The following is a 22,858-nucleotide window of genomic DNA, read 5'->3' as shown; positions in this document are numbered from 1 at the left end:
ATTGCAGGCAAATGAGAATTGAGATGGCCTTTGTGGCTGATTAAAGAAAGCTAATGTTCTCTTCATCATCTTACTCTAGATGGAAATGGTGTTTTACCTGCTACAGTAATTTGCAGGATGCTGGAGCAGCGTTACATGCAAGATTGCAGAGGAATGGGAGAGGAAATGTGAAAGAATATTTTACTTGGGAAAAGACTGTTTAGGAGAGAAGCAGGTTTTTTGTAAACTCAAAAATGCCTAGTGTTTCTGTCATGAAAACGTAGTGGGGGTTTTAACCCCTTGGACCAATGGGTTTTGTGTGGTCGGTTACACTGTAGTAGTTACAGACAGGCAGTTAGTCACAGAATGGTTTAGGTAGGAAGGGTCTTCCAAAGCTCATCTAGTCCAACCCCCCTGCAATGAGCAGGAACATCTGCAACTAGATTAGGTTGCTCAGACCCACACCCAGCCTGGCCTTGAATGTCTCCAGGTGCATCCACCACCCCTCTGGGCAACCTGTGCCAGTGTTTTACCAACCTCATTGTAAAGAATGTTTTCCTCACATCCAGCCTGAATCTCCCCTCTTTTAGTTTAAACCCACCACCCCTAATCCTGTCGCAACAGGCCCTGATAAAAAGTCTCTCCCCGTCTTTCTCATAGGCTCTTTTAAGTACCAAAAGGCTGCAACAAGGTCTCCCCGGAGTATTGTCCAGGCTGAGCAACCCCAACTCTTCTTCAGCCTTTCCTCATATCAGAGGTGTTCCAGTGCTCTCAATATTTCTGTGGTCCTCCTCTGGACCATCTCCGACAGGTCCATGTCTTTCCTGTGCTGAGGACTCTAGAGCTGGATGCAGGACTGCAGGTGGGGTCTCACCAGAGCAGAGCAGAGGGGCAGAATCACCTCCATTGACCTGCTGGCCATGCTCCTTTGGGTGCAGCCTAAAGTACGATTTGCCTTGTGGGCTGCAAGTGCACGTAGTCAAAGAGAGAAGTTTGAGATGTTGATGGAGATGTGTTGAGGAGTCAGAAAGAGATGTCCAACAGAGCCAGGGGATGGTGGCGCTGGGTGGGATGAAAGGTGCTTGGTTTTCTAGGCTGCAGTGAAGACAGAATGAAGCTGGGCTTGTTTGTAGAAGACAACAGAAGAAGGTGAATGGAAGTGGAAAACCATCTTGAGCTGGGGCAGTAGAGAGCTACCCCAGGAGACAGCCATGCAGTGGCCTCTCTTTCAGCATGCTGAGTTTTTGTGCGTAATTTCAAGCCCTTTGCACATCACAGTTTGGAAAAGTTTGGCACTTGTTTTATTGAAGTTACTGCTTCAGTTTGCAAAAATAAGATAATAAAAAACCACACACAAAGAAAAAAAATCAACCACAAACCCCCCAAACTAAAAACAACACAAAATCCCCACTTGCTTCAACTATCTGCTTGGATTAATGATTGCTGCTCCTTTCATTGCTCTGAATGGGTTAAATTGTATATGAAAATGGTTTAGCAGTGAGCTTTAATCAGTCTATTACATCAGAAATTCTTCTTGGATCTTTAAAGAAGTTTCTTTGATTGGAGGTTCATTAGTTGCTTTTGTCTGGCTCGTTTTGTGCCTAAATTAATGTATTAAATATAGTTTGCCTGCTAAAGGGAAATCTTAATTTACAAACACTGGCAAGCACAGCACAGCTCTTGTCTGTGTCATGGTTTCAATGGCATGGCTTTTGAGAAATCACAGAATAGTTAGGGTTGTGAGAACTGCAACTTGCAAAGATTTGGTGACTATCTGAATTAGGACCTTCTACCACTGCAGTGCTTTGAGATTCCCCAACCTCAGGAGAGGCCACTACAAAAGCTGAAATTGGGATTTTGATTGAACTTCAAGTATTGCTTCAGTGACAGGTATTTTTTTTTCCCCTCATTTAGCCATAAATAAATCTGTAGGCAGGGGTTTAATGCAACTTTTCACTCCAGTGCAACACGAAACTACTCAAGAATGAAACGAGGCGATTATAAAGGGTTATTTCTAACAACCTGTTGATGATCTGAGTTGCTTGTGTTGACTTCCCCATGCTTGAGCTCCAAATGGTGACAGTACCGTGGAGCAGGGTGTGTTTCCTTCTTTATGCCCTCTTCCACTTGCCCACTATGGATTTAACCAGGTAGTGTTCTGCTTGGGAACATTGGCTTATTAGTTTGAGTATCATACCTGAATCCTCTGAACTAACATAGATGTGAATGAAACACACTTGCATACCCAAGACCTCATGAAGGTATCCAAGCCTGTGGGTTATGTCTGTGCTGATGCAAAGCCTCCAGGAGACCAGGACCTGCCTGGGCACAGTTGGAGCAGAAATCAGATGTTTGTGGTTTCTGCAGCCTTTGTGGAACTTGGGGAATTCTGCAGCCTTTTCTGCAGGGTCCATCCTGAGCGGACCATGCTACTTTGTTACAAAACACAAGGAGTTCCTCAGTTTTGCTCTGAGGTTACTCCTCAGTCCTTGTACTCTGGAAGTCTGATGTTAAGCATGTAGAAGAAAGTAGGCAAAAAGAAGCATTGTAGAGGAATCAGCCTTGTCAAGTATTCACTGTGCGAGCAGGCAGATCACTATGTCTGGTTCTCCTTTTGAAGCCGATTCTCTCATTGAAGTGGAGCAGCATAAAGGTGTGCATTAGTAACATTTGAAAGCAACATCTGACCTGCTCCTACGTGTGCGGATATCCTTTAAAATTTCTACTTAGGGTTAACTTCCTGTTTTCTGAGTTATTTAAGCCAGAAGTTCAGTAACTGATGCTAAGGATGGTACTTCATTCCATTAAAAGAAAACCGAAGTTGTTGAACTGTTAAATCTGACAAGGTCTTCAGTGGCCTGCAGATCCTTTTAGTTTGCCAAGAAAATGCAAAGCAAGCATTGAGGCAAGGCTTATCTGCATGCAGCAAGCGGCTCTGCTGAAGTCAATAACACAAAGTGATTATTTTTGCAATGCAACAGTGTCAAGTTTTTCAGATATGAAATACTTGCTTCACTCTTGCTCATCTGTTCCGTCCTATTTCCCTTTCTTAATATCCTAGATTTAAATCCAGGCTAGCCTCAAACTCATTACAAAAAGTGTTGCCCTCTTTTAGCATTATTTGTTATAGAGCCATGCAGGAGTGTAAAATGAATCCAGCAAATCATAAAACATGAATAGGTGGAAACGTCAGAAACAATATTAAGAATTTCACACATAAGTTATCAATAACGATAATCCTTTTATGCTTTTTCGTGTCTCAAACGACTGAAAATGTACAGCACTGAAAGCTCATAGCCTTACATAGGTTTCTGTTGGGGTTTTTTTGTGGTGGTGTTTTGGAGTGTTTTTTTGGGGGAGGAGGTGGTGTGTGCAAAGCCAGCCTCAATGAATTAAGTGTCCCAAAGTCATAAAACCAGGGTTTAGCAAATACCAATTTAGGAGGGATTTAGGTAAGCTTCAAAAGTGGGTATTTAAGGAATAGGAAAATAACCTACATTTCTAGTTAGAGTTGTAACACTTGCGTATGGCTTGGTGCTGCCTGTATTGGAGCAGAAGCTGTTTTTTCTGGAGAGACAATCCCCAAGTGTCCTGGTGAGAAGGCTCTGGGTGACTGGGGCTTCAGCACCGTTCGATGTAAAGAGAATGTGAGCTCTTCATAGCTTCAGAATCAATGTGACTGGGTTGCTCTTCTGCTTGTTTCCTTCTAGCTCTGCTGATAAGTGGTTGAAGAATTGTGAACAGTTTGCAGCCCTGTGAATGCTGTTTTGGCATTCAGGCAGGACTTAGAAATGGACAGATCATAGTGTGCTAGTGTGAGCTCCTCATATCTCTTTAGGATGTTTTTTAATGCTCGGTATTGTAATTCTGCATCATATTCTCAAATTCAAGTCTGCTGTCATGTGGTGTAGATGAAAGATGACCCTTTAAAAGTTAATTTATTCCTGTGGAATTTATTCAAGCGGAAGAAAGCAAATTATCATGCTTTAATGCCCCATTATCAAAGGTTGTGGGAAACACTCAGTGGGTTAAAATCAGACACAAGAAATTTTTAACACCCCCAAGACATTCCCCTCTGCTTCCCTGGAGGACAGTACAGCCTTTGAAAGCAGCAGTGGAAGGGGCAGAGCATCTGCTGGGGCAGAGTGGCTGACTGGAGACAGAGGCAGTCTGAGCCATCCCTGCACACCCTGCATCCGTCAGTCCTTGAGCAGCATCCATGCCAGGGCAACATCCATGGGGAACCAGAGCAGACCCCGGGAGCAGTGACGCCATAGCAGCCTGTGCTGTGTTACGCATCCTCACACAGAGGATGAGGAGTACAGGAGAGTGAAGTAAAAGCTGAGACCTTCATGCCTGTTCCTGCTCTTTAGGCTTTCCACACCACTGAAATCCTCCATTAATCACTGACTTTGGCTTACTTTTCCCCTAGCACCACGACACTATACAAATAGTTTATTCCCAGAATTGCTTAATACAGGTTTCCTTAATGCCACGTTTTGCTGACCTCTACTATGCCCAGTTTCTGTGACCATAGTTTTAATTGAACAAGCACAGAACTTAAACTTTTGCTTTCATCTCTTACTTGAAATAGTCTAACCAGGCCAGGTCAGATGGAGCTTTGAGCTACTTGGTCTAGCGGAAAGTGTTTGGGGCTTGGAAGTGGATGAGCTTTAAGGTCCCTTCCAACCCAAACCATCCTATGATTCTATATCATGTCTTTTTCATTAAACTGTAATTGGATAGTGTCCTTAAGGCATATGGATTTCTGTGGTCCACCACTCTTAAGTAGAGAGCCCTGAACAGGAAACAAGCTGAAACATGCTTGTTTATTGAAGTTCTTTGCTGTGGCTAGGAAGGTTTTTACTTTGAAGCTTTGTCTTCATTGTAAAAGGTACATTTTAGCATTTTAGCCATGAAACAATTACGTGTAGTGTTATCCCACTAATGGAAATCAGGCAGTGTGGATTTCGTGAGCAGGCAATCAAATGCTAGCAGGCTGTAAGGGCAGGAGGTGTAGTGCTGATCTTACTTGTCTGGTTGGTGGGAGTGCCAGTGCACAGGCTTTAGTGGGATTTTGGAGTAGATTAGCTTGGTTATGTTGCTACTAAAGAAAATAATCTTTCCTCTAGGTAGAAAAACCTAGCATCAGAGTGATCCTTTTAGATCTCTTTCTGTAATATTCTGATCTTATGCATTTTCTTAGCCTTTGAAGGTTGTAAATGGAGGATGTGGAACCCCTAAATAAGCTGTGTTTGATGACACAATTTGGAGGCAGCTTCCCCTGAAGCTTCCTTGTTTGCAGGAGTTGCAAACCTTCTTTATTCAGCTGTGTTTAAATAGATACTTGAATGCAGTAAAATTAGAGGCATATGCTCATGTAAGAACAGTATTTCTCCATACTCAGACTATGCCTGAATCTCTTTCCTCTGATATTTTGACACAGTTTCAAGTACTTGTCTGACACCATCTTAATTACGAATTTTAAGAATGGATTGCTGAATTAGGTTTTATACCCAGTCTTTGAACTAAGCAGTGCAGTTTTCAGCTGGTGGCATATACTAAGGTTTTATTCTTCTCCTTGAGCAGAGAAGCAACAAGTATAAGGCTCCTATACACACAGGAAGATCTGAACTTGTATTTAAGTCTGTATTGTGGGGACTTCTACATACGGAGCATCCATGACATGGGAAAGCTTTTCCAGTATTTTGATTTAAATTTGTAAAGCATTACTCTTAATCTGCATTTGATTTCCAGTAATTTCATGGGTTAATAGAAAAATAAAGTATGTGAATGTGGTCAAAACACCTGAAGTACATGCCTAACTGACTGTGTTTTTCCTTTGCAGGATGTTGTCTGGGGGTTAAACTCGTTATTTACTGTAAGTAAATTACTATTTTGCATATCCAGTTTCCTCTTCCCTGTCTGGTCTGGTTTCAGCATCACCTAATATGAACCCCATCTATTGCCTCTGAAACTGAAGGTCGTTATTTCCTTCAGCTTCAGTGGGTGTTGTACAAGTACGAAATCAGTTTGTGCTTTTGTTTGTGTAGCTTCAGGACTCCTACAGATCATCTGAAATGCTAGGTTTTTTCATACATCATTTTTACTTTTGGTAACAAATCTATTATGGGATATTTTGGTGTCATTGGATCTTCCACATAGTATGAAATTCCTCCACTGCTTTTCAGGAAACTGAAAATCATGTTGCTCTGAGAAGGAATTGTGTTGGCGTTATGGGGTTTTTTTAAATGATACTTAGGAACTAATGACTGTCCTGCAGTCTCATTCCTATTTTGAACACTTATGTTCTTCGTTAAAGGCCGCAGGACCCACCTGCAGAATTTGCAGAAACCCCAACTTGTCACAGACATGATATGATTATGTTCAGGGATCCCGTTTTCCCCCGTTTCCTTAAATTGACATGAGCAAGATACCTGTGCCTTTAATTACAGAAGCAACTTGAAAATGGAAGAGACAGCAGGAAGCTGCAAGAAGCAGGCAGGATACAATGATTGCTTTTGCCCTAAAAGTGGAGAGAGGCTAAGTCTTTACTGTACAAAAGCTGCTTTTTAGGGAGTCCAGGGTTATGGTCCCCTTCCACAGCCATTGCTGCTGGGTAGGAAGGTCAGGAAGAACCAAAGAAGGGCACTAACTTGGTTGCTGCTCCAGTGTGTACAGAGGAGGCTGTGAAAAGCTTTGGATGAGGAGCATCACTGTGGGCTTCACTAGCCCCAACCTGGTTGTGGAGAAGGGAATTCTTTCCACCATTCCCTGCAGGAGGAGGGGTGCAGAGCCATGGCTGTGCTCCCAGCATACTCTCCAGGATCATGATGCGTTTCTAAGACCTCTAGCACAGACCAAGCCAGTGGCTGGCTGCAGTCTCCTCGGCTTTCTTGGCATCCAAAGGCTTGATTTGTTTTGACAACTTCTTTGGGAAATTGATTTAGAGGATTGGAGAGCATTTACCTTTTCAACAAAGAGTAATTGCGTTTCACAGTCTCTCACTGCATGCTGATTAGCTGGAAGAAAGCAAAATCCACTGGAGGTACAGAGGAGTGTCTGCAGAGGCAAAACTGTATGTAAGAATAATCCACTGGGCAAACAGCTGCAGGGTCTGATGGTCACACATCCCAGCCCACAGAGATTTGTCATGGGCTGTAAGAGCCGTGCTACCCAGCTTGCCTCTTGATTTCCCTCACACCCAGCTTCTGCTAAACAAGTAGGCTTTGAAAAGCTGGCACTGGATTGTACTGGCCTCACAGATTCTTTTGGGGTTTTCTTGAAGAAAGCGAGTGAAAATGCAGTGGATCACTGTCCTGCTTTGAGTGAAATGGGAGGTTTGCTACTTGAAAACAAGTCGGAGAGTGACGCACACTTTTCACACATGTGAAACAATGGCATTTCACTGTCACTAGCCTTCAACTGGGGAAAATTATCTGGACTGCAGGCAGAATAGGGCAGGTTGTGATTCAATGTTACTCGTAATGTACTAGATGATCTTTAAGGTCCCTTCCAACCCAAACCATTCTGTGACTTTGTGATATTCCCCTTCTGTCAGCGTCTCCATTGTTATCAACCCTATACTCTTTCTCTGTCCAAAGCTGTAGAGATTAAATGGGTAGACCTGAGATTCATCTTGACTGTTGCTGCTCCCTGCCCCCACATGCCCTTAGTTCTTTAGATATTTGCACTCCCTTTCCCCTGGGCCCTGTTTTTTCCATGGCACTAGATCTTTCCTGTCTGTCAGACTCCAGGTTACGTAGTTTCTTCTCGGGGTGGACGAAATTGCTTTGCTATGGAAATGGCATTAAGAAAAAAGTTGCTCACGATGAGGGTGGTGAGGTGCTGGCACAGGGTGCCCAGAGAAGCTGTGGCTGCCCCATCCCTGGCAGTGTTCAAGGCCGCGTTGGACACAGGGGCTTGAAGCAACCTGCTCTAGTGGAAGGTGTCCCTGCCCATGACAGGGGGTTGGAACTGGATGAGCTTTAAGGTACCTTCCAACCCAAACCAGTCCATGATTCTATGAAACTCTTCCTGCTTCATCACCATGCTGTTTGCAGGGTTTACCTTACCTTGAACTGAAGTCAACAGTAATTATGCCTCCTGAAACTGAATGTTCCTTCAAAATTTGATTTAAAACTGTCTCGGTTTTCAAGTAGAAATGCATCACTGCCAGAGAAGTGTCACGGGACTGTGTGCCACCAGATGGGGTCGAATGCCTTGCTGCTGTTGTCTGTTCATTGTCTTGTAATTTGGTTTGCAATCATCACTCATTTGCATTTACCTTTGATAGCGCTACCTATCAAGGTAGTGAGAAAATACTGTGCTCTATTCACTGGTCTTGATTAGTTTCATTATCTTGTTCATTAGGGCTTTGGATTCCTTGCATGATGCAGTGAGTGGGAACCCTATAATGTTCTCTGTTCCTTTACCAGGATCTTCTGAATTTTGACGATCCTTTGAATATCGAGGCTGCAGAGCATCACTTGCGTGACAAGGTGAGTCAGTGGTTTATTTAAAGCATGTTGTTCCTAATCCAGTACACATACATGATTCCCAGTCAGTCCTTTTAAAGCATTAGAACTGGTACTTCAGGCAGTTGAGTGACTCACTGTATCTGCCACCAGTTAGTCAAACAAAATGTGCTTTCTCTGGGAAAGTAAATTCAATGCAGTAGTGTTATTCACCATATGCAGGACTAGTTGACCATAACGTAGTCATATCCCCAAAATAGATGATCTTTTCCTCCTTGTTTCTGAGATCTTCCCCAAAGTTATACGTGTTCTGTGCAGCAAATGGTACTGAATTGGTTTGGTGCAGTTACATGAGTGGCCTTTACCTTTTAAGGTCTGCAAAAAGATCTCATCCTCTTTCAAATGTAACTTTCTTTCTTCACAGCTTCTGCATGTTGCATGTTTTTATTAAGCCAGGGCACATTTAAACAACAAGAGTGAGAACTTTATTTTCTTTTCACTGATCTTCTTTGTTCTGTGTGTATTATGGCAAAGCAAAACACGGTGTTGGTTAGTGGCCTGATGAACATCTGTGAGATGTACCTCTCAGCTGAGACTGAGCATGGAGGTAGAGGTGAACAACAGTCCTGACTTCTCCACTCTATGGATCTCTGAAGCTGTGTCATGTTACATTATATAGATGCACACCTCAAGCACATAAAAGTTACACTTGGTATATTCAGGATCTCTTATTTTATCCAAATGCTTTTGATACTTCTGTTGAAGTTAACCTTAAAGATTGAAGAAAGCATTCAGGTAACTGCTGATTTGAGGAGTTCATTGTGAGTTGGGCAGTGCACCTAATTTATCTCATTTTTTCCAAGAGGAATTACCAGGATTGCAAGTTCACCTTTTCAACTGTTTTTTGTTTAATGTGTTCTTGTAGCTATTCTGGTAATTTATCAGCATTTGCAGAGCTGGGATGAGACCATAGACCCAAGTGGGGAAAACTCTTCCTCTGGAAGAGGAGGGTTTTTATGGTTTTGTTACATCATTTTGGCAAACAGTGTCAGGAAGCCTTCCAAGCCATGAAACACTGAAAATAGTCACAGAGGGAATACAGCCCGAGAAACAAAACCAGCATAGTGAAGGTAGCAGGCTGAATAACTTTGTTGGCATTGATTGTTAGACTGATTTATTCTCTAATACCCTGCCAAGGGAACTGGGGAATGGCAAGGCTACACCCCTATTGCTGAGTGTCAAATTTGGCACTTGATTTCTTCTAACTGCTGGAAGGAAAGCAGTTTGTCTAGTGTCTGGGGAAGATTTTGGTAAGAAAAGATGCTCCCATGTACTAGTTCAGTCCTGCGTCAGATGTGTTGATGTGACAGACAAGCCTTGCCAGTGCTTTGTTAGACCTCAGACCAGCATGACAGTGATGTGCTCTTCCCAGAGAGTGATAAAATGTGAAGAACTTGCTATTCTGCATGTGTCAGCCTCATTCAGAAATGGGAAACCTAGGAAATCCAGGAAATCCGCAGGAAGGATGTTAACTGCTTTTATAAACACACCTCCCTCAAAAATGGAGCGATGAGCGCTCAAAACACCTACTGCTACACTAATAGCATGGGAGTTTGGGGTTGGTGAAGAAGTGAAAGGGAAATTGAGTAGGTTTTTTGACAGTCTTCTAAATTAAAAATAGCTTTGGAACATACATGTTTTATTTAGTAAACTCTTAAGTAATCTCACAGGCACTTGTAAAATTCATATTCAGCTGTGTTACCTTTTTTTAGAGCATATCTGAATTCAGTTCAGGTATTTAATTGATAGTGACAGACCAGGTAGTGCTGCATTTCCATAGTCTATATTACAGCAACATTAAGACAAAACTAATGATGCCTGTCTGAAGAGAATAAATGGTGTAGGAGAGAGAACTGGCTGCTTTTACAATTGCCTTCAAAGGATGCAGTTGCAGCTTGAGTTAGTTTTTGTCTCTCTTACGTATAGATATCATGTAGCACATAAGCACATTGTTGTGAAGCCAAACTGCTTTGGTCCTGTCTTAAGGAAATACTTGAAATATGATGAATATGGGAATGCTGATTTTTCCCTGAGACATTTTTACATGAATAATACAAGTAGTGTATATGTAATATGTATGCCCACGTGCACAACCTGTATACAAACACACGTGTAAATGTATCTCTATACTGATAGTTTTGTACACAAACTGACAAATACTATAAGAGAACATCTTTGGTCATTTGACAGCATGGGAGTATATGACTTGCAACAGCCAAAACAAAGGTACCTCACGCTGCCTTCTAGGGTTCTGGAGGAGATGAGTCAGGATTTCACTGATGTCAGTTCAGATTTGAAATCCTGGGATCCCTCTGCTGACATTCCAGGCTAAGTGTGGCAGCCTGAGCTCATCTGAAGCCTCCCTCTGGTTATTGAAAAAGCGAGACAGGAGTTTGTTCAGTCCCATAGGCTGGTATTAAGTCATCAAAAATGACTGCTGCCTTGCAGATGCTGGAAGAAGTCACATCATAGATATCAAATCTCTCTTACTGGTTCTTGGAAAGTATCTGTGCTATGAATGTTTGTGTTACAGATCAGGCTAGAAGGGATGTTTGTGATCTTTTCCTGCATAAGGGACCTCTTCATTTTTGCATCAAATGTATAGTTTATACCTGACCACATATTTGTATCTTTTGAGAAAACAGCCTTGTTCTAAGATGTCAAATTAACGCAAAATTCAGAACTCAAGTTGTTCAGTTAATTGCTTTAAAAAACCCTGTGTCTTATCTAAGTTAGTGCAGCTTCAACTTCCAACCCTCAGGGCCTCCTTCAGTCAGTTACTGAACTTCATTGCTTCCAGCTTCCTTCAGCCAGTGACCATCAACTCACTTCTACATTAATTATTTTTTAAAGGACATACGTTAAGGCAGCTTTAAAGTATATGTTGTTAAGGCAGCATTAGTAACTCTGCAGTTCTTTCCAGACACGTTGCAACGTGTCAGTATCTTTTTGTTCCTGACCATGTGTACGACAGATTTGGGCAGAGTCATCAACATTCATTTTCACAAGTGCTAGACAAAGAGATTAGCTCAATATTCAGACTTGCTAGCCTGCTACTTATGTACCCCCAAACTACCTTATCAGCTACTGAAGTGATCTAGAGATGTGTTGTAATTTGTTATTTTCATCAAAAGACCTTCCCAGTGACAGAGGATGCTTTTCAGAGATAGGACCCCTGTATTTGTCTGCATTCAATGTTCAGGTGATTTCCTCGGCATTGTCATTAGTTTTGTAAGGTTTTAAGTTTATCTTATGATTGTCATCATTGTTGGATGCTCCAAAGCTTAGTTACCCACATGGAAGTTTTTTCATATACAGTCACACATCCCCCGTTTCAGCTTATGAGCTCAATCTTACGTTCTTCTGTCACACACCTTAAGAAGGCTCTGTCCTCTTGGTAGCCACCTCATCGGGGCTGCTTTTAGGTTCCTCCAAAGCCTTCTCCTCTCCACTAACAAGCCCTGTTGCCTCAGCCTCTCCTCAGCCCAGCATCTTGGACTGTCCCCATGCAGAGTCTGAGTGTGTCCCAGCAGCAGGGACACTCAGCCTTGCGGGGCTTCCTGAGGCTGGTGCTGGCCTTTCCTCCAGCCCACACAGGTCCCTCTGGAGGGTGGATTTGCCCTCCAGCATGTTGACTGCATCCTCTTTAGTGACTGTATTTCTGTAAATACGGTGCTCATTTCCACACTCAACCAGTTTAAACTGAAACCTGATTGCAAGCTTGTTGACTGTGGCTTTTAGGACTTAGTAAAGCACTTGGATAAAATTGTAGTTTCCCTTCACTTTTTCTTTGTTTTCCTTAATTTCGCTCATAATTGTTGTTTCCAGCTTAGGGAAAGTTTGCATTGCTCATTTTTGTAGTGTTACTTTTAGGAACATTCCTGGTGCCCACACTGCACTGCAGTTAGGTCTCAATCACTGGTAGATAAGCAACCATCCTTTCTTGGTTTAAAGCTCCATAAATCAGAGTAAAAAGATGACTGATGTCTCTATACTAAGCGAAGTGTTTCCCAGCATTGGGTTGTCTCACACTGAGACAATCTCATCAGTTTGGTAGTGTGAGTTTTCTTGCTGAATTTAGAGCTGCTGACTAGTTAGTCAGTTGGGAACACTTTGGATTTAGTGAAGCGGCCAGCCTGTCAGTAATTATGTGGATGACAAGAGCTGTTAATTGCCAGTTGAATCAATTCCACTGATTCCTAAGCAATGAGCAAGTTTTTAAGTTTTAATGACTACTCACTTAAAAATGACATGCTAAACATCATAGGATTTGCTGGTTTGTACAGGGAACAAATAGAGCTCTGTTGATTCACTTTTCTGTGGCAGCCAGGCAGGCTGAATACCGAAAGAATAGGGTTGTAACTTGGTAAAACAAAACCAAATCAACTTAGTAGCTCAGGACTTGTGTACTCCTTAGACAGAGGTGCTGTAGGAGCTTTGTCTGCTGTTCGTTAGCTTAAATCTGGAAAATACTTTCCATACATAACATCTGTCATGGTTGTTTTGAGATACTACCTCAGGACATTGCAATTTGCTGGGTTCCTTGAAAGCTCTTCTGTTTCCTTGTAGTGTTTGCCTTTGCCAAAAACCATTTATTTCAAAGCCATATGTCCAGCACACAACAGGAAAATTCATTACACTGTTTATGTAGCTTAAAGTAGAAATGTTTTTCCAAGTATTTCTTAGCTTTCCTCCTTTCCTATGCCTGCCACGTCAGCAATGCTAATGCTGTGTCCAGTGGTAATCATATTTGCATTCTAATTGTATTTGTGCAATTTAGAAGGCTAAATCAATTTTTGTCATCCTGCAGATTAGCAAACACTTATTTACTTGTTCATCCATGCAGTCTTGAGTTGTTTCCATAGGCAGAGCTGAGTAACATCACCCTGTGTTTATTTTACTGCATGATCTTTCCATCTTCTCAGTGAAACTTGTCTGTCAGTATTCAGTGCATGGAAACACTTCCTGTTGTGTCACTGTGAAAGAGGAGGATAGATACCATGCTGGGAGGGATGCTTTTCCCCTTGTGAAAATCTAGCATGTCTTCTTTCATGGGACCTTTACCAGCAGCTCTGCAGTGCCAAAGCTGAGGAATCTCATTGGAGTAAGTGTGTGTTTACCAAGGATCCAGCATGTTGCTTCAGCAGGCACTCCAGGTGCCAACCATCCTGATCTATACCTGTATTGTTGTATTTCCCAATTGTCTGCTTGGTTTTAAAGAACATGAAGCACCACAACCCTGTGTAAAAGGGGTCTTGGTTTTGCCTTTTGTCCCCTACCTGTCATCTGCTGCCATGAGTGAAGGGACTTTTGTTTCCCTACCTTTCCCATGGCTAGACCAGTAGCAAAGCTTGTAGCTGTTGTTGTGATACTTTAATGATGAATTATTTTGCATAGGTTTGTGTGTCGGAGCTTGGTTCTGGCCCAGGTTATAGAAAGCAGCGTGGGTTTTAACTATAGCTGCTGAATTTTAGCAGCTCTGGTTGTCACTGATGATTTTTCTAGTCCATCCGTCTTCAGGTAGCTTTCTATGCTGTTATGATGTTTATAGACATTGTGGGTTTATTCTGAGGAAGGGGAGATTGTATATTTGTAAGAATTTTAAGGGGAAAATTCAGGAGAGTTGGAACTTATATATAATGTACTGCAGTTGAACATTATTCTGGACAATATGTGCTTATGGCTGTAGTTCTTATGGTCTCTAGATTTTAATAGGTCATCCTTATAGTTCTGGTTTCTTGTCCTGCTCTAATCATGTCATTCTGATTCCTCACCAGAGTAATGCTAGCACACGAGCAAAAATTCTCCAAAAGACACTGAGGACAATATTGCCAGCCTCATTTCATCTGAGATAATGCTATATTTTCATGAACTGCGCCCTCAGATGAATCACACAGTGCTAGCACCGGTGATACACAAAGCCAGAAGCTACTGGGAAAGAGGGGTGTTTGGGCAGACTTTGCCTTGTGTCACTTACATGCTGTTGTGACAGTTACTGAATCTGTTTCCTTTTCTTGCCTTTTTTTACACAAGAAAATACATCACTGCTTGGCTTTTGCTGTTTGAATTTATTAAAGGCTTCTCTTGCTGATAAAGTTTTTATTTCAGGTTTGTTTCTGTGGAGATGGATTTATAATGTTCATGGTGTTACGGATTCTGAAGCTGCATCTTCCTCTTGGGATTTTAATTGCTTTTTATAGCCTTAGTTCACTGGGAAACTAGGCTTAAAGGAAAGTCTTTCCTCTCAGTTGCTTGCGGTCTTTGGAGGTTGTTCTAATGAGTCTTCTGGGACGAACATTTTCCTTGAATTATTTGAGGACTGTTGTCTTTACAAGTGAAAGCACTAATTTAATTCCTTTAGAAATTCCATTGATAATTAGGAACAGTTGCAAACTACATATTTCACAGAAGAGCTTTTATAACCTTTCATAACTGTATATAGGTTTTTTCAATCCTTAAATAACAAACTGGATTTTTATAGAATAATCTTAATGTCTCAAACCCTTTCTTGGGCAACTGGGCAAGAACCAAGCAGCCCAGTTAATAAAGTACCTGATAAAATGCCAATGGCTGGGCCAGATTCTAGAGAGGACATTAAGGTATCTTCTGAAAACAGGTAAATCATTGAAAGAAAGTTGTCAGCAGTAGCCTGTAAGTAACCATTGTAAGTAAGAAACAAATACAGACATGTCTGTAGAAGAACTTTAGGCATCTCTTTGGAAATACAGAAAGGTTAATTGCCCCACCCCCTGAAATTGTCCCTCTTCATCAACAACTGCCCTTGCCCAGCGTACCTGCTTTAGTTTTGCATCCACCAAGAACCAGCAACAGCTTGAAAGTGTAAAACTTCTTTTCCACCAAGAGTGATTTCAACCTCGCTGGGTTTTTTTCACTTGTGATTGTTTGGGGGGTTTTAAGAAATAGAAACTACAAAGTCTGGTTTGTGAAGCACATTCTTAAAGTGGAAAGGGGTTACTGCTCTTGTGTCTCACCTCAGGTTTTCAAATGCTATAAAACAATCTGCCACGCAGACCAGGACCCTGTGCTTTCTTTCCAATCTACCCTGTGGGATGCTAAATACAGAAGCTGACAGATTTGGGACCTTTCATCTCTACAGAAGTTTAGAGTCATTTTGTCCTCAGACTGATGATACCTTCAGACAAAGTCCCAGAGCTCACTGCCTGTGTATCATTTCAGATTCAATCCTTCTAAAAGACTCTTCCAAAATAATGTCATGGCCAGCTGTACTTTTATCCTCCTGGCTTTTTATTTCTGTGCTCATACATAGTAAGGTAGTAATCACATTAAGATTTAAGTCTGCCTTGAAAATCCATGTTTCTGTGAAGCTGAAGAAATGCATTTGAAACTAAATAGTATCCTCAAATTTGGATTCTTCTTGATCTCTTGTCAGTGATCACTTTGAAGTTAGTTTTCTTCTATTAATGTCATTTCATATATCAGAAGACTAGTCTGAATTGTTACTTGATGCATCTGAACAAAAAGCGTGATACCAATGCTAGCATGTCACAGGTGTGTTGGATCCTCTAAACAGATAAGTAGTAACACAAAATTAAATTAAAACTTGAAAATTTGGGAAAAAATATTCATTATGTGTTTTTGTTCCTCAGGTCTTCTGGTTTAAAGTAATTTGTTAAATTGATCTTACAGTAACTTCTCTGTTCATCTGTCATACTTGCTCTTTTTTTGTTACCATTTTTATACCAAAGGCATTTAAGTATACATTTGAGGACTTAGCTTCTGCAGTGATTCTTCCCATTCAGAAAAAATCAGGTCTTTCACCTTGCCACATCTCCAGAACCATCCCAAACTTCACAGAAACAGAAAGAGCAGGTGGCAGTGGCATCGTCAGTGCAGATCAACACCTTTGCTAATTGAACCAGCTAAGTAATATGAACTATTATTGCCCTTCGCATGAGACACCAGCCGAAATCTGTGCTGGAAAGGAATGAAGCGTCTTTTTCCTCACCTCCAAATTGCTTAGACTCTTCTTTTTTAATCTTTGGCTTGATGTAAAACTCAAGGACAGAGTGGCTTAATCCTTTGAGGCTTAGGCTGCAGAGTCCGAGAACAGACGTATCGTGACTGTTGTCGGGAATGCATCATTTAGTGCATTAACTTTCTTTCTCAAAGCATTTGGGTTGGTTCACGAACTCTTCGTAAATGGAGACTGAATAACCTGCAAGAAAGTTTCTTCCAGCTTTGAGTTAATTGGGAAAGCAAAAGCTTTCCTGTGGATGTTCTTCACTGGGTTTTCTGCTTGTTAGATTTAATTGTTAGCAGTTAAATATCTTGAAGTAAATTTCTGAGAATTACAAAGGTTATCCACTGGTCTGTAGTGACTGTTGGGAGTTTAGGTACAAAACAGTTTGTTTGGATAGTACATTTTAATATAAAACATTCATACTGTATAAAATATAAGAAATTAAATTTCATGGTTCACAAATGCTGCATCTTCTCACTGTACATTTCAGAGGAGATATTATTTGTGGCAAAAAGCACTAGAAATAGCTCTAAAGAAGCATTTGATTTTCAGGTAATTATTAATTATGTGAAATAGCTGTATTCCTTTGATGGGTAGTGTTCCGTGAAGAAACTGGAAACAGCTGAAATGGCTTGATTTTGCAAAGTACTCAAAAGCATATGGGTAGATCAAAACTCAAATACCAGCTCTGTATTACCTAAGTTTATATTCTGTCTGAATGCTTGTCTCTTTATTGATTGGATTTAAATGGAAAAATGTTTTTTCTAACGTCTTCCCCAATGATTTTTTTTTAATAATGCTCATTTAATTCATTAACACATTATTTTTAGCCCAGTTCTCTTCATCAGACTTGCTTCCCTTGCCAGCAGTTCTCCACTACAGCCATAACCTTTGTTAAACTTTTCCAGCTTCCCAAATGTATCCCTGTGAAATTTTGTGTGCAAACAGTGCTAATGATATTTGAAGAATTCTGATCATCACTGTTTTCATTTTTTAAGCTCAGATTCCTAAAGTTGAGTATTGGCTCAAGGCAGCTGGAAAAGTTGCCTTAGAACAGAAATGATTTTGAAGACATTTACTTGAAGTTAATTTCAGGTGGTGTTTAAAAAACATTACTAAGGTTTTTAAGCTGGTGCTAGAGGAGCAACCATGCAGGGATCAGTTGTGCTAGATGCTCCTAAGTGTTGAGGAGCAGTTTCTCAGCAGCATTCTGCCTGTTTAACTGCAGGGGACATGGGGGGGAGAAGTGATGGAGCACCTAAAAGTGTCTTGCGTTGTCACATTGCACAGTACAGAGGAAAACCTTTGCTTTGCCTGTTTCTGAAGGTGGCCCTGAGGCTTCATGTCTGAGGGAGGAGATGTTCCCTTGAGTCAGACCTTCCCCAGAGCTGGCAGTACTCATCCCCTACCACAGCAACTGGGAAGGTTGTCATGGGGAAGCAGTAGATGTAACTAAACATCACGGCTCCCCTTTCTGTTTGGTGTGGGTGGCTCTTCAGTCAGATTTTACTGAAGAGCCTGCTGACTAAATTATCTCTTATACTTCATTGTAAGAACCTTGTCAGTTCTGTTAGGTGGAAACGCTTTTGATTAAAGTGGAAATTTTTGAGTTTGCAGCTTGCCTAAAGAGGCGGTTGTGTTTCTCAGGAGGTCTTCTGCTCTGTGTTGCAGTCACGGCCTTTTCACTAAGTGTTTCCTGCACACAGGGTCCAGATGAAGCCCACTAGGTGTTGTGGAAACATCTGGCTGGATGTTTAGAAGAAAGCATTTGCAATGACCCTGTATCCAACCTGGAAATAATCACTACAGCATGCATGTTTGCAAGAGGAGGGCTCTGTGAGTTCAGAGTCCACAACTATTGCCTTTTCTAGTGCTGCACAGGCTTTTTCCTACTTGTAGATATTTAGAAGGTCAGTATGGTTCTATGATCCTTCCCTACTCCTAGCTTTACAAACTTACCTGTACAGGTCAGAATACATTAGAGTCCATCTTCCAAGATGTGTCTGTCTTGTCTTTCGCTTAGTTGGATGCCAAGCTCTATCCTGTACTCCCACACTGAAAACACCCAACTGTTAGGTGCTTTGAAGTTTTACTAAATTATTATCAAGGGTTTAAAAAAATGGACACGTTCTTGAATCATTTTCAAAGTTTGTTCCCTAAATCCTGGCCGATAACATAATGGTATAATAAACTGAAAGCTGAAAATGTTTTGAAAATAAACCCCTGCTTTCATCTGTCAAGCCAACCAAATGGAGAATGTAGATGATCAGAGGATTATTTGACAGCTATTGGGAAAGCATCTTTATCAATTATTGGCAGAGCAGAAGGTTCAGATTGGTGTTTGACACTTCGTGGTAGCTTGGAAAACACAAGTAAGCCATACTGTGCATCTAAATGTGAAAACTGCTGGGTGCCCTCAGTTTCTCCTTCAATTAAAAAAGGATTGAGACTAAGGATTGAGTTTTTCAGGCTGGGTCTTTAGTTTTGCATTGATCTTGTAGCAGCTGTTCCACAAACCAGCATTAGTTAGCTGCCCTTCCTCCCTTTCAGCATGGCCCATGAAAATGTATTTATTATTCCTGCAAGACCCAGGGGCTTAATGAAGTATGAACACAGATTATCTGCCATTCATTCCTTTCTCCTGTACGCTGAGATCGCTGATCACAGTATGGAGAGGGATTGCAAGCTGTTGTTGACATGCTGTGTTAACATCCCCTAATGTAATCTTGCATAAATGAACGGAGACAAAACCAAAATGTAACTTTGCTGTTGCTGGGAGGATGTAATAGAATATCCAGCTCCAACATGATGGAGGTAGCCTGGTGTTTTGCTAATTGTGCAACATGTCACATTAACAGCCTGTTTTCTGCTGCATTCTTGTCTATACCCTCAAATTCATGACTGACAGTTCTGCTGCTTGCTTGAATTTCTGCCTTCATCCTTTTTACTTTTTAATTTATTGTGACAGAGTAGCTTTCTGGTCTAAAATGACTTGAGGAGAGAAAGGTGCATCAAAAACTGGAGTCAAGAAACACCTTCCACCTAGTGTAGAGTACTTGGCTGTGTCTAGATTAAAGGCAGCAATTCCTTAGTCGTGCTGTTCTTCATCCAGAGCCTAAGCCTCTGCCAGCACTTTTGGGTATGCTGGCTGATGGCTCACTTCACACAGCATGAAGGGATAACGTCTGACAGCATCTTGCTCGTTTGTCATCTTAGTTATGAAACCAAGTTTGCTTACATGTCAGTCAGGGGAGATCGCACGCTGAGCATTTGTCAAAATAGTCTGACATTTCACTTAATGACCTGTGGAACATGGCATAAGAATGTGGTAGATCAGCAATAAACAAATTTTTCTGGAATCTCTTCCCAGCACCATGCTGGAGCTGAGTTCAAATATCACCTTGTTTAGCCTCATATTTGGTTTGGCAAAGTAAATGGAGAGAAGTGGGTTGGTTACAGCTACCAGTTGAAGTGGTTTCAGGGAGTGGGTCTTTTCTATGGATTCCAGCCCTGTGTTGGCAGATTTAGGAGATAACTATCTGAAAACTTGAATTTTTTATTATGTACTAACTACCATGTCAATAGTGTGAATACTCAGTAGCAAAAGCTATGAAGCCAGAAACACATTTTTTTTTCTGGTGTCTTGAAAGATCATTATTTCAATAGTAAAACACTTACCATGTAACCTGCAAATTACTTGTCATGTAACACATTTTATTACTCTGCAGAAGCTACAAATAACTTACCACTTTTGAGCCTGAGGCTGCCTGTGGATTGTACAGATTGACCATAGCTGCCATTCTTACCCATATGCAGTCTTGTGGCCAGCCCTGGCCATTGAAGTCAGCAGTTGTTAATGTGGACATCAATTTTGGCAGATTTTGTAGTGGTTTTTAGCACTGGAAAAACAATCAGGCTTTCTATGAATTTCATAGGAACAATTTAACAGGCCCTGTCTATCCAGAGCCCTTTAATCAAGCATCCCACTGGATGCTGGTTGTTACATAACTTCTCTGATTAGGTAGCGGTCTCCATTATGTCAGCTTATGGTCAAGCACTCTGATTTTGTGCTTACACATGCTTAAACCCAAAAGATTGGGCAATTGCTTGGGCAATTGCAACAATAACAGAAGCAACTTGTGATGGTGCTGCTGGCCAAAAGGACCTGATGGGGTACAGTGAAATCTGTAGAGACGAGGTACCTCAATTGCTGCCACTGTGGGTAGCTGGGTTGCTTGCATTACTGCAGTGAAGCACCAGTCTGACACTGCTGGGGTATTACCATATCACTCATCTAAAAATAAGTCCTTTACAAGTTTCCAAAGTACTTACAGTGCTTGTTGTAGAAAACAACAGCTGTTTTTGATTCTTTAGTAGCATTGAGCACATGAACCCATGAGCTGAAATCCCTCTTGAAAAGTAAATAGGAATTATATTTAATAGGAGGAAGAGGCAGTAAACCAGGTTTGGGCATCTTTTAAATATTGTTTATTTCATATAATCTGAAAATTCACAGATGTCTGTCTGCAAAGCTTAAGTAGGTAGATAACCCTGAAAGTTTAACAGACAAATATGATCCTTTGGCTTAAGACTCTTATTTGCTTCATCAGGAATGAAAATTAATGTTTCAACAATACCAGTCTGGTTTTTTCTCCATTGGCTGCATTCAGGCCAAGCTTTTCATCTTGTCTTGATTTATCTTATAATAATTAGTAGTAATTGTAAGTGATTTCATTTTGATATTTTTAATAATAAACTGAAGAAGTAGATTTGAAGAAAGATGTTTTTACTTTAATCATGAAGCTGACTAACGCTGATTTACAGTAGAATTTGTAGATATGTTTGATACTTATTTTTGTGTGTATAGAATAGGATCTGGTGTCTGCAAATTTAGTTTGATCATCCAGCACTGCAATTTTCAGCATAGTTTCTTGTAGGTAGGACTTAAAGTTACAGAAATTCCCAGAGCCCTGAAGCAGAAGAGAACAAGTTATGGTAAGAAGACACAGTTACCTCCTCCGTCTACCGAGGTAGCAGGGGTCATAGATAGTCAGGTATTCCCAAATCACTCTAAGTCAGTTTGAGTCAATTAACTCAGTTAAATTTGAGATCTAATGCCTAGGTCTTACTGAAGTAATTTTATGAGAGAAAACAAAGCACACTGGTGGAGAGCTTATCAGGGGTTTTGCTACTTTGCTGGTGGAAGTGTAGTGATGTAGAGAGGGAAATGATTCACCTTGAGTAGGATAAGAAAGCAATGGGGGTCTGGGCATTCCTCTGGATCCTCTTAGTCCTGGATTAATTCTCTGGCATTTAAATTGCATTCTCTTTTTATCCTTTCCTTAATTTTGACTTGAATGTGTCTCAGTCTTGGTGTAATGTTCCTACACAGACAACCTTTCTCGCCTATTTTATCTCTGCTCTGCCAAGTTCAGTTTTGAAGGAGTTAAGACAGACCCCGTTTCTCTACTGTGCTGCCCTTCTTACTTGTAGATGCCAAAGGTTCCAATTATGCACAAAACCTAAAATGCACAAAGAAGGAAGCAACCAATTTTATAATCTGAGCTTGACATTCCACTTTTTTATTATCTGCCTGCAAAATAAATCCTTTTTTCGGGTTTTCGGAACTGAGGTTGGACTGTGGTTTCAGTCAGCACTGTGCTACACTGACTGGAGTGACAGCTGAGACTCTTGTCCTAGGAGTTTTCTTTCTTTTATCTTCAAAACATCCACCTTAGAATCAGCCCATGTTTGTGATAAAAAGAGTAGAGAATGTTTGGCAAGGAAATCAGTGTGAGTCTTAAGACTGAGTTCCTAACAGTAACTCTCGTGTCTGAAATGGCTCAGATAGCCATTCACCGTTGAGGAGCCCCTCTTGGGCACTGCTTAACAGGCACAAAGCAGCTTTACCTGGGTTTTGAAACCATTCTCCTTGTCGTGCTGAGAGGAGAGTTGATCTTAATGGCTTGGCCTCCACGCCATTCACTTACCCTTATGATGAGTGGTTACTCATCCATGATATAATTACTGCATTCTGCAGGCAGTCCCAGCTATAATTCCTTGGCTGAAAGGAAATTCTCTCTCGGGTGTGTGAGTAAAGTCTGTGGCCATCTTCTTAAAAATAAAAACGAAGGCTGCAATCAGGAGGATTATTTCCTGAACAAGGCAGTACAGGTAGCTACTGAAGCAGGTGAAAAGGAAGAGAAAGTTTTTGCCTTGATCATTAGAAGCAATTAATGGAACATAATTAATGTAAATTATTGTAGGTCGGAGAGATACAGAACTGCAGGGCACTTGCGAATTAAAGTAATTTTTTGATTAAAGTTTCCTAGACTGTAAA

The 22,858-nt window shown here is 41.1% G+C and overlaps 1 protein-coding gene across 1 annotated transcript in view; it reads left to right on the top strand.

Moving 5' to 3' along the window:
- UBE2F (ubiquitin-conjugating enzyme E2F (putative)) overlaps positions 1 to 22,858 on the top strand; it is a 68,670-nt gene that overhangs the window by 31,480 nt on the left and 14,332 nt on the right. Inside the window, exons 7-8 of the mRNA XM_010009942.1 lie at positions 5,828 to 5,860; positions 8,418 to 8,480. Coding sequence (XP_010008244.1) covers positions 5,828 to 5,860; positions 8,418 to 8,480 — 96 coding nt within the window. The remainder of the gene's footprint in view (positions 1 to 5,827; positions 5,861 to 8,417; positions 8,481 to 22,858) is intronic.

This window comes from Nestor notabilis, unplaced genomic scaffold (genome assembly GCF_000696875.1).
Source record: "Nestor notabilis isolate BGI_N333 unplaced genomic scaffold, ASM69687v1 scaffold12562, whole genome shotgun sequence".
In the NCBI taxonomy this organism is placed as follows: domain Eukaryota; kingdom Metazoa; phylum Chordata; class Aves; order Psittaciformes; family Psittacidae; genus Nestor; species Nestor notabilis.
Note: the sequence above shows the minus strand (reverse complement) of the source record. Positions and strands in the feature narration are given on the sequence as shown.